This window comes from Thermobia domestica, chromosome 3 (genome assembly GCF_964235325.1).
Source record: "Thermobia domestica chromosome 3, izTheDome1.hap1.1, whole genome shotgun sequence".
Lineage (NCBI taxonomy): Eukaryota > Metazoa > Arthropoda > Insecta > Zygentoma > Lepismatidae > Thermobia > Thermobia domestica.
In genome coordinates this window covers 58,164,798-58,177,213 of record NC_137456.1, presented here as the reverse complement: position 1 = coordinate 58,177,213, position 12,416 = coordinate 58,164,798, and the positions used below count along the sequence as shown (strand labels likewise).

The 12,416-nt window shown below is 36.4% G+C and overlaps 1 protein-coding gene across 1 annotated transcript in view; it reads left to right on the top strand.

The window, feature by feature from the left end:
- LOC145680409 (noggin-like) overlaps positions 1 to 12,416 on the top strand; it is a 95,565-nt gene that overhangs the window by 63,969 nt on the left and 19,180 nt on the right. Inside the window, exon 2 of the mRNA XM_081750920.1 lies at positions 2,770 to 3,948. Within this exon, the coding sequence (XP_081607046.1) occupies positions 3,275 to 3,948 (674 nt within the window). The 5' untranslated portion in view covers positions 2,770 to 3,274. The remainder of the gene's footprint in view (positions 1 to 2,769; positions 3,949 to 12,416) is intronic.

The window sequence follows — 12,416 nt, the reverse complement described above, 5'->3', positions numbered from 1 at the left end:
AGGTATACAGTCAACTCATTGCTTTCTATATCATTTTATATTGTTATCCATCAGGTAAACGTAGTTTGTTCTTAATGTCGTTTTACTTACATCTTAAGCTCGGAACAGCCGAAGCAAATAAACCTGTAAGCTCGAATATTATACTTGATCAAAGCAGGGCTGTACACCTACTTTTGGGCCACCCTGTACGTTTATATTCTGATACTATACAAAGTACAGTGTTATTGCTGAAAATTGTTCGGAACACTGAATCTTTGTGATTATTATTATTATTATTATTATTATTATTATTATTATTATTATTATTATTATTATTATTATTATTATTATTATTATTATTATTATTACAACTCATAGATAAACCTACTTCCAAACATAGGCCAATGAACTTCTTTTTCAAAGGACAAATTTTTCTAGGGAGGATCAAATAAACATGCAACCAATAAGATTCTGGTATCGCTTAGATATTCTGAACCAAAATCTGGGTATACATATATATATATATATATATATATATATATATATATATATATATATATATATATATATATATATATATATATATATATATATCCTGAACACAACTTACAGACGAGTAAAAGAATGCTCTAGAATTTCATAAATATTTCGAATATTTTGTAGCCTGCTTCCTAAAGCTTAACAAAATGCATTAAGTTTGTTGTTTAAAATATAATTGGACATATTATATTACCTGAATTTAACTTCGAAATTATTCGGAGTTCCTCAAGGAAGTGTGCTGGGAACAATCTCTTTCTTTTTTTTTTTTTTAAATAACCAAACGTAAGATACAGATATCTTCAGTATTTCACAATGATTTTAGAATTACACAAATTCAAGATCATATTGTTGAAATGAAATTATATAATTTTCGACTACTTTTCTTTCTCAATGTTGCAGTATATCTGATATTATTTTAGCCTTATGCTTTATCTAGTTGCAACTACGAATAACTTTGGACTCTGTTGAATTGTGATATAAGTATATTCGTAGGGATGTGTCGAATGTTTTTCACTATTACTGCAACATCTGACACCAAATGCCAACGAAAAATGTCAGAATTACTTCCTCACATATGATCATGATCAGTCATGTACTTATCATCAGAAAATTGTCAGTCTGCTTTCTGAAATTCAACGAAATGTAATAAATTTATTGTTCATATCATAATATAATGTTGTTTGGGGTTAAGTTCTGTTTTATCCAGAGTTCCTCAAGGAAGTGTATTGTTAAATCTCTTTTCTTTCTTTTTCTTTTATCTAAACGGAAGATAATATTATTTTCAGTATTTTCCAATAGTTTTAGAACTTCATAAATTCAGAGCCATTTTGTTATTACAGTAGAATCCCGAAAACTTGGCACTCGATCACTCGGCAAGGGGGTGCGGTGGCTCAGTGGTAGAGCGTTCACCTCCGGTGCTTGGTGTCTCTGGTCCGATCCCAGCTCGCACCATTTGGACTTTGTGGTGGACAAACACCGTGCTCGTGGGTTTTCCCCAGGGTTCTCACGTTTCCTCCCACTTTCTTAATTCCACTATTTCATTCATCTCTCATCATCACCGTCTCCTTTAGTATAACCGGCATAATCGTGGGACGTAAAACTTAAAGATTTCATTTCATTTTTTCGATAGCTCGACAGTCCGGATAACTTGGCCACATCCTGACAGGGCGAAAAAAAAAAAAAACGCGCACACGCTCGTTTATGCCTTTATAAAGTATGTTTCTGAAGTCTGTCTTATCAGGTAAATTACTCTACAGTGTGTATTTATTAATTTTCATTTTTACGTATAGTATAGGCTCTGTGTCTTCATAAAGTACGTACTTTTCCATTGTTTAAGGGTATTTGGGCAGTCTATTCTAGGAATGGGCAAAACCGAAACCCGAAAAACCGATATTTCGGTTTTCACCGAAACCGGTTTCGGTTTTCTCCAAAACCGGTTTCGGTGAAAACTTTTAGAAAACACAGATCTATTTCTGTGGAAACAGATTCAGTTTCCGGAGAACAACGAAACACTATTCTGGTCAAAAGTAAAACACATTTTGAAAAAAAAAAAAATGGAACCGGTTTTGAAGAAAACCGAAACCGGATTCGGTGAGAAACCGAACCGGTTTTTCTAAAAACCGAAAACCGAAAAATAGGTTTTTGTGCCCACCACTAGTTTATTCTCTGTTGTATTCTCAAGCAATCAATATATACAAGTACAGTACTGTATTTTTTGAGGAAACACTCGTACTTATTCTTTTTTAACCCCGTTCTCGATAACCCGGCATTTCCAGAAACTCAGCCACTATTCGGTTCATATTAGGCTGAGTTTTCGAAACTCTACTGTATTATATTTTTCTCTTCGTGCTTTGCAGTTTATCTAATGATATATATATATATATATATATATATATATATTTTTTAGGTATTATGAGTATATACAGTTTGCAACTCCGAGTAACTTTAAGCTGTGCTGATTTTTCTTTTAAATAAAAAGTAGATATTACCAGTCATTTCGTAGGTTATGCACTTGTGTTTATACCATTTCCACAGTTCTTTGTGTCGCCTTCGTTAAATTGTACATGTATATGTGTATGAAGTTGGTAACATTGCTTGTTAAATTGTGTTATTTAGGAGGAAATTAGGGGGAGGAAAACTCAATGAATGGTTGCAAAAAAGAAAAAAGTAATTCACAAGAATGCTTCAAAGAAATAACAAAAAAGTTAAAAAAAAAAAAAATGAAATGAAATTCGTTCTTTTTCTTTTCAGGTGATAAGCTAGCGAGGGAAGAGAAAACGGATCTTCTTCAAGCTTGGTTTGGTGTTGCTAATGTGATGATAGTGCCAGCTTTTACACCTTTTTGTTTTAACTCACGCGACATTTCCGGAAGTTAAAACACAAATCACAGTTTCTTTCCCTCCTCCCCCCCAAGTGTCGCTACTTAATGTGCAAGAAGATAACAACACATCACAAGAAAGGCTGCTAACTCTTGGGAGAAGTGAGAAAAAGAAAGAAAAAAAAACGTAATAGGGATCAGTGAATTCACAAGAAATAAGATCTTAAGTTCTCTTGAGTGGTTGGGTGTTATCTTTTCGAGAAGGAAATCCGAGAACATTTACGCGACATTTAGACAAAAGACGAATGTTAACAACGGTTGACATTTGACCTGGAATACCCTCTATTTTGGCGTTATCTTGCTCACGGCTGAGGACAAAGGAAAAAAAAGAAAAAAGAAAATTGTACAGGACTCATTCATTGTGCTCTAATCTTTTAAATGGTGAAAATGATAACACACTTTGCCCTTTTGCTGTTACTTTTGATGTTAGATACCCAAACGAAAGCTACCAAACCAGATGCAACGGGATTGTTAGGTATACCTTATTACAGACATAAAAGACGCCCCTTAGAGTCCGCGTCGATAGCTAAAACACTACCACTGACGCTATGGAACAATTCTCGACGTTCTGTGCGAAAGCCTCGACGCAATAACCTCAAAGAAGACGTTCTCTTAGGACTCATGAAGGATTCTTACGACCCTAAGTGGATGAGCATTACAGAACCCCCTTCAGAAGAAATCAAAACCGAAGACGAGAATCGTCTTACGGTACAACTTTTCTTAAAGACAGTCAAAGAGCTAGGACTCGCCAGTAATCTTAGCAGTTTTATTCAAGAAGCAATCATTGGTGATAGCAATCACAAACACCAAGGACTCTCAAATGAAGTTATATCTCTTGTTGAAGCGTGGCTTGTAAAAAGAGCAACTTGTCCAATAAGATTTGTCTGGGAGGATTTAGGGCCATATTTTTGGCCGCGTTGGATTCGTCGTGGAGAATGTGTTAGCAACAAAGGCAAAAATATAACAATGAGCGAGTCTTGCAGCTGGCCCCCTGGGATGTCCTGTGTGACTGGCGTCGCAAGAAAACTTGAAATTCTTCGATGGCATTGCAAGTAATTCTCTTTAATTTATTTTTCTTTCTTATTCTGAATATAATTTAAAATTTTTATTTTTATTTTATTGCTTAAATTTCTAATATGTCGAAGCTTTGCTTTGTTATAATTAAATATAAACTCATTATTTGTTGAGCATAAAATTCAAGACGTGTTACAGTTTCGCCAACTAACTCTTTGGCTTCATCAGGCACTATGTGATCTAGTGTATGATGAAGCCAAAGAGTTAGTTCGCGAAACTGTAACACGTCTTGAATTTTAATGAAAATATATAGTTTTGCTCAGCAAATAATGAGTTTATATTTAACTAAGATGTGGAATATACAAAGGGCGTTCTCTTGTTTATACAAAGAGCGATAAAAAAAAAGTTTAGGACAATGAACCATAACTTTTTGAATATTTGCATTAGGACCATGCAATTTTGTGTGCATATACTTGTCTCCTTTATGTACATACACATGCTATTCAGTGTATCTTCCATCCGTTATGACACATTTAGCGTACTATTCTTTCGATGCCATAAATCCACATTGGTAAAACAGTGGATGCTGATTATTGCACCACTGTTTCAGACACACAACGAGTACTTGATCTCTGGCAAATGCCTACTATGAATATGGACCTTCAGACGAGCAAACAGAAAGAAATCGGGTGGGACCAGGTCCGGGCTATAAGGGGTTGAAGAACCATATTCCATCACATACTTCCGATTTTCTGCTGTTTGTGATTGGCAGAGTGGGTTTGTTTCTGTTCACTTCTGAGCAAGTATGGCACACAACGACACAAAGCTTTTTTGCAATCTAAAGACTGTATTAAGAGTCTTCATCCCGGCAAAATTAAAATACTGCTAATTTTACAGTAATTATGTGATATCTTCAAATAGATAAAAGATAATCGAAATGTGGAACAAGAGCGCCCTAGACAATATTACTTTACATGAGAAACCGTTATCACGACTCACTTATCTGCTTTCGATTTCGAGCCATTTTGAAAATCGGCATTTATTTTCGCGTTTCTAAACAGCTGGAAACGCAAAGCGACTAGGTGACTTGTGATAACGGTACCTCACGCAAAACAATATTGTCTAGGGCGCTCTTGTTCCATATTTCAATTATCTTTTATCTATTTGAAGATATCACATAATTCCTGTAAAATTAGCGGTATTTTAATTTCGCCGGGATGAAGACTCTTAATGTTACAATACTACCCACAGACAATCCGGTCGCTTCAACAAGCCGTCGTGTGGTTACACATTTGTTAATGTGGTCTTTTTTTTAACGTTGTTCACTGCAGTTGGTGGTCTGCTGCACCATGTTTGTCCAGCAGACTGAAATCATCACTGTGGAACCTTTGTATCCATTACTGGATATTGTTACTGTCCAATATCTCATCCCTATATACATGAAGCAAATGTCGAATGGATGTAGCTGAGTAATTGCTGGTCTTGTACAAGTATTCAACGTCTGACCGTTGGTGGGTAGGCTGTCTACTTCTTTCTCCATTGTGAGCGTATATGTAAATAGAGGAAGAAAATTTGCTACACAACTTCAGCATAAAGGACACAAGTGCATACACATAAAATTTCATGGCCCATTGTGCAAAACTTTTTGAACGCCCTTTGTACATGTAAGCTAACAGTGTAACCTACAGTCGCTGTAAATATTTCTATAATTGATGCACAGGATGGCATTTGTAGAATTAACATAAGGAAACTGTCATTTCTACCCTCCTTCCAAGTGAATTCTGAAGGACAGATATGACAGTTTCTCCCATGTTAATAGGAACGCTATCTTTCATTTATGTGAGTAAATATTACCTTGTCTTGAAATGATTTTCAATTCTCTAACTGTACTTACTTTAACACGTTTAACGCCATAGGCAATATTAGTTTTGTTTCCCCATACAAATAATTCCCCAAACAAATCTGAACTAAAAAACAATTCCCCATACAAACCAATGAACTAAAAATAATTCCCCATAAAAATCAGTGAACTAAAAACATAATTCCCCATACAAATCAATGAACTAAAAAAATAATTCCCCATACAAATCTGAACTTAAAAAATAATTCCCCATACAAATCAGTGAACTAAAAAAATAATTCCTCATACAAATCAATGAACTAAAAAAATAGTTCCCCATACAAATCTGAACTTAAAAAAAATTTCCCATACAAACCAATGAACTAAAAAATAATTCCCCATACAAATCAGTGAACTAAAAAAATAATTCCTCATACAAATCAATGAACTAAAAAAATAGTTCCCCATACAAACCAATGAACTAAAAATAATTCCCCACACAAATCAGTGAACTAAAAAATAATTCCCCATACAAATCAGTGAACTAAAAAATAATTCCTCGTACAAATCAATGAACTAAAAAATAATTCCCCATACAAATCTGTACTTTAAAAAATAATTCCCCATACAAATCAATGAACTAAAAATAATTCCCTATATAAATCACTGAACTAAAAAAAACAATTCCCCATACAAATCAATGAACTAAAAATATTTCCCTAAGCAAATCAATGAACTAAGATACCCAACACCAGAGGCGTCCCCATGAGGGGGAATTTATCTGTCCGTCCGCCTTCCAAGAGAAAAACTTCGTAACTCTTTTTAAATAACATACGTATTTGTATTTTGTCTGCACAGGTGCGCACTCACGGGATGTCCACACCCACCCGGTTCGAACCCTCGTCCAATCTTATAGTGACTCGATACACATTTGAACACGTTCTCAATAAAACACTACCTGCTTTAGCAGAGGAATGATTAAAGTAGCGCGAAGATTTGATCTTGCACTACACTCTTTTGTGTGTGTGTGTCTGTGAACTTAGTTTTATATTTTGTTTCTGAGAATGTAGGTGGAAGCACTAGGTGTAAAATAACATTAGTTCAATACTACTAGTTCAATACTATTAGTTCAATACTACATAGACATAGCGTCTTGTAATATAGGAATCCTCCTAACTATAGACCCAGTAGCATCATTTTAGATTTTGCATTGGAGGAGGAAGAAGGGTGGAAGGGAAGGGAATGTACTTATACCAAGGATGTTATAAATAGAGGATCTGCCCATATGTCATCCTTTTAAATCGATGAAGCCAAAAAACAACCGAGCATTGGCACGTCTGATTGGCTACTCTCGTTTCCACCATCGTCTGATTGGCTACTTTCGTTTCCGCCATGATTGTTGGCTCAAAACATTGTGATCCTATTGGGCGGAGTGGGCAGAGTAGGGGTGGCGAAACTGTGACGTATGGCTTCAAGATTTTGTTGTCAGGGCAGATCCTCTATTTTTATAAGATCCTTGACTTATACCTCCGATATAAGTACATTTTTATGACTTTATTTAGGATATTATTTTACAGTATTACGTTTAAAATGTATACATATCTCGAACTCAGGGGGAAGGGGCCATTTGCCTCTCTGAAGCCCCAAAATGACGATAATATTTGGACCACTTCCAATAAAAATTTCTGATTGAGCGCCTGCCCAACATCGTTAACGTAAGTTGCTTCACAAATTACACTGATAGAAGGAACACTATACAGGGTGTTACGTATCACAATATTTTGAAAACAGATTCCTTACATCAAAATAAGAAAAAAAAAGTTCATATGGACTTGTACTCAAAACTGCATACAGGCACGTAGCCAAGGGGTGGGTCCGAGGGGTCCGGACCCCCTTCTTCGAACCAGGAATGAAAAAAAATAAAGAAAGATGAAATAAAAAGAAACGAGAAAATGAAGAATCAGCGTTAAAAATATAAAGCTACAGTGAGCGTTTGGTTACTCTTTCTTATGGGAAAATTTGCGTGGAGGAAACGGAGGAAAGTCAAGTTGAAAATGGATATTATTCTAACGGAAAATTTCGAATTCCATCTAGCTCCATGCTAATCCTATGAACTACAAATAACTATCGATAAACCGGTTCTATCAGTAGACTCTCAGGTAGAACTTAAGAAATGCTCACAACCACCAATAATATGAGCCTGGCAACATAGCCTTCAGTAACACTTGTTACAGAAATTTTCAATTTCACGGCAACACTAATCCATGTTACAGGATGTCTTTACTGTCCGAAAGAGATCTTGTTGCTATCCTTGATGGCATTAAACGAAGGTGAGAAAAAGGAGAAAGAAGACAAGAAGAACCGAGTTCGAATAATCTCGGAAGACTATCTTTTTCCATACTTAAAAAAAAATATTATTTTACTCGAGATTTCTTCATAGTTTGTTATTGAAATACTTACTAACATATTCTCATTTTATTGTCCTAGCAAATTAATAGGGGTATGTTGCCAGTAAAATAGTTCAGATTGATCAAGCCCCTTGTGTGTAACCACATTATTTCGTGTCACTCTCCCCTTCCATTACGAAATCCTGGCTAAACGAACCAATATATGTTGTTAGTAAAATAGTTTAGAATGACAGAGCCCCTGGTGTGATAACCACAGTTTTTCGTCACAGACCCCTCCCCCCATATTACGAAATCTGGCTACGTGCCTGCTGCATAGTTTCGGAGTTATAGCTCCCGAAAACGTTAAATAAGTGAACTTTAAAAATTCATAGCTACACTATTATGGGACCTATCGTAGTCGGGTCAAGACGTCACTGAGGAACTGATATGTGAACTGTCCATATATCCATGTTTAAGAATGCTTCGGTACTTGCACGCCAATTTTTAAAGAGCGATCAAGTACTCCCAAACAGCCTCTCTAAAAATGATTGTGCAAGTACTGAAATTTGTGAAAGATGAATATTTGGAAAGCTGACATACTAAAGCCTGTGACAAATATCTTGGCATTTCAGCTAACCGAATAAAACGCAAGCTCTGATGCAACGTTGTCGAGTGCTAAGGGGTGTGGTTATGGCTAAGCAGACGAACAATAGCGCAATCAGGTGGCAGAAAAGAGACGTGGATGTGTACAAAATAAACGGGAACAGGTCAAAACTCCCACAGCTAAAATCCCCACACTCAAGAAATGTCAAAACGCCCACACAATCGGTCATAGCCCCCACACAAATGGACAAATCTCCCAAATACACGAACGGTCATAGCCCCCACAGCCAAAACTCCCACACTCAAGAAATATCAAAACGCCCACACAATCGGTCATAACTCCCACACAAACGGACAAATCTCCCAAATGCACGAACGGTCATAACTCCCACAGCCAAAACCCCCACACTGGTAATCAGTTATAACTCCCACACAAATGGACAAAACCCCCACACAATCGGACAAATCTCCCACACTCTAATATGATCCTGGTTGCATGTCTTGTCCTTGTACTTTTTAATGACATTTTTTATTCCACTTAAACTGATGTTGCAACTATTCTTCTTGCACTGTTTTCTAATGACAGAAACACTACAGTGGTCGTCATAAAGAGCCGCAACAAAGACGTGCAATCACGATCATTTCAGAGTGTGGGGGATTTGTCCGATTATGTGGGGGTTTTGTCCATTTGTGTGGCAGTTGTGACAATTTCTGCATGTGGGAGTTTTGACCATTTGTGTGGGAGTTTTGTCCATTTATGTGGAGATTATGACCGTTGCTATGTGTGGTTGTTTTGTCCATTTGTGTGGGAGTTATGACCGATTGTGTGGGCGTTTTGACATTTTTTGAGTGTGGGGGTTTTGACCGTTCGTGCGTTTGGGAGATTTGTCCATTTGTGTGGGTGTTATGACCGATCGTGTGGGCGTTTTGACATTTCTTGAGTATGGGAGTTTTGGCTGTGGGGGTTTTGACCGTTCGTGCGTTTGGGAGATTTGTACATTTGTGTGGGAGTTATGACCGATCGTGTGGGCGTTTTTACATTTCTTGAGTGTCGGGGTTTTGGCTGTGGGGGTTTTGACCTAGACCCAAATAAACATGGCAATACCGCTGGCCTCTCATTTGCTAGCAGCGTTTAAAGGGAACTGGGAGCGCCGCCTTCAAATGCCAAGATGTTTGTCACGCCTTATAGTTCCTCGGTGATGTCTTGACCCGACTACGATAAGTCCCATAGTAGTGGAGCTATGAACCTTTAAAAGTTCACTTATTTCATGTTTTCAACACGTTATAACTCCGAAACTATCCACTTTTGAGCACAGGTCCACTTCCACATTTTTTTCTTATTTTGATATAAGGAATCTGTTTCCAAAATTTTGTGACGCATTTATGTAACACCCTGTATATAAATGAAGTATACTTTTGAATGCTAGTGTACATTGCAAGATTAGTTATAGTAAGTAGTGATCGCCACTACCTAATAAATTCCGGACAGAATTTAACAATTTTTTTTTTTTTTTTTTTTTTTTTTTTGTATTTCGTTTCGCACAGAAGCCTTGTTCCATTTTTCTGTATAAGTACTCCCAATCCTTTCCACTACTTACACTTTGCCCCTGGATAAAAATTGAAGAAAGAAAAACTGTGATTCATGTGTAAAAAGAGTTACACTACTACATGCTTAAGAAAAGAAAGAAAATAAGGTAATAAAATATAGAGGAATTTCCTTGCGGAAGAAAGTGCATTTTCTTGGCACTAGATACACACAAACATATAAAAAAAATTCTGTCTACTTCTTTTCCATCTTTTTTTTTTCAAAAACTTCTTACAACCTGAATTATCTTCTCTTTTTTACCGCTAGAGGCGCTAGTATTTGGCCACGAAATGTGTCTAATGCGTGAGTCATACAGGATTGTAGTCGCCAACAAGACGGACTCGAGACGAGACGAGCTTCTCACCTTGTCAGACACACGTGAATACACACACACACACACACACACACACACACACACACACACACACACACATCACATGCTTCTGAGCTCGACGGTAATATTCCGGTCTGAATGTATGAAAACATGCAGGAGTTAAGTGATGTGTTTACTTTTTGCAGATTATTATTATTATTATTATTATTATTATTATTATTATTATTATTATTATTATTATTATTATTATTATTATTATTATTATTTTCTTAAGATTTAGCTACACCAATTTTATCGTGTATCGTGACAGGTTCCTACAAAAACATATAATATACTTCATTTTTAATATGTGTATGAAGTCAATAATTTTCGTTTGTCGATAACAATACAATATATCTACGTTTATTTTACGTAACTTATATTCCTTAACGAAGAATGATGGTTATGGGGTTTAGTATGTTGAACGCGTCTTACCGAAATGTACGTATTATTACATGCTAGGCGTTATAAAGATTGAAACTTTAGTCTGTTCGCTCTTACTCCACCCAGTTAAGTCTTAAACAGAAGCGCGGGGCCGCGGTGGCTCAATGATAGAGCGTTCACCTCTGGTGCATGAGGTCCCTGGTTCGATTCCAGCACGCGCCAAGTGAACTTTGTGGTGGACAAACACCGTGTGCGTGGGTTTCCTCGGGGTTCTCCTGTTTCCTCCCATTTTATTCATTCCATCATTTCATTCATTTCTCATTACCACCGTCTCCTTTAGTCTAGCCGGCATAATCGTGGGACGTAAAACTCAATGATTACATTTCATTTTCATTTTGAACAAAAGCGCATTTTTGAATCCGTTTTTTGTTTGTTTGTTTGTTTGTTTGTTTGTTTGTTTTTAATAGCTAGCTAGCGCCATTATCTCGGTCGAGTCCGGTAATGCAGCCAATCAGGAATATCGAAATTCAGTTTTTGCAATCGATTCAGCTTCCCAAGAGTAGGTTCTATATCTTCCCTTAATCATTTATTGAATTAGGATCTAATTCAAATGAATGATTTCCGGTTTCAACCTTTATAGATACAGGACAAAAAAAAAAAAAAAAAAAAAAAAAAAAAAAAAAAAAAAAAAAACAGTGAGTGGATTCAGCATCCGAGGAAACAGGCTCCATTTTTGATCTTATTAATCTATTGCAACCAGAAGTTATAGGTGTACTACTTCAAGTTTGAGTATTTGGAAGTCTCTTGTGGTTTTGCACTGCGAAGCGAAACTTCCTTTTATTTTATTTTATTTTATTTTATTGTAGGTTCGGGCCTGGAAATGATATTTTAACGTCTCTTCAGCTTCCTCTTTTAACTCCCAGTATTTTCTTCTACTTTTCAAATCATCGATCACTTATCTTCTTCCTCCTATTCCTCGCTTTCCTTCCATCTTTCCTTCTATGGCGGTATGAAGAAGACAATTTCTTCGCAAGATATGTCCAATCTACTGACATTCCTACGAAGGATGCTGGCTAAAAGCGTCGTCTTGTCTCCTACTCCTTTTAAAACATGTTCGTTTGTTACTCTCTCCGTCCATTTAATTTTCTCCATCTTCCTCCAACACCACATTTCGAAGCTCTCTAAATATTTCTTCTCTAACTTCCTTAATGTCCAAGTCTCTGAACTATATAGTCCAATGCTCTATACATAGCATTTGTTAGCTTCTTCCTTAGTCCCATAGTAAGTCTGATCCCTAGTTATGAGTGATCTTTTCTTGTTAAATGCCCCTTTTG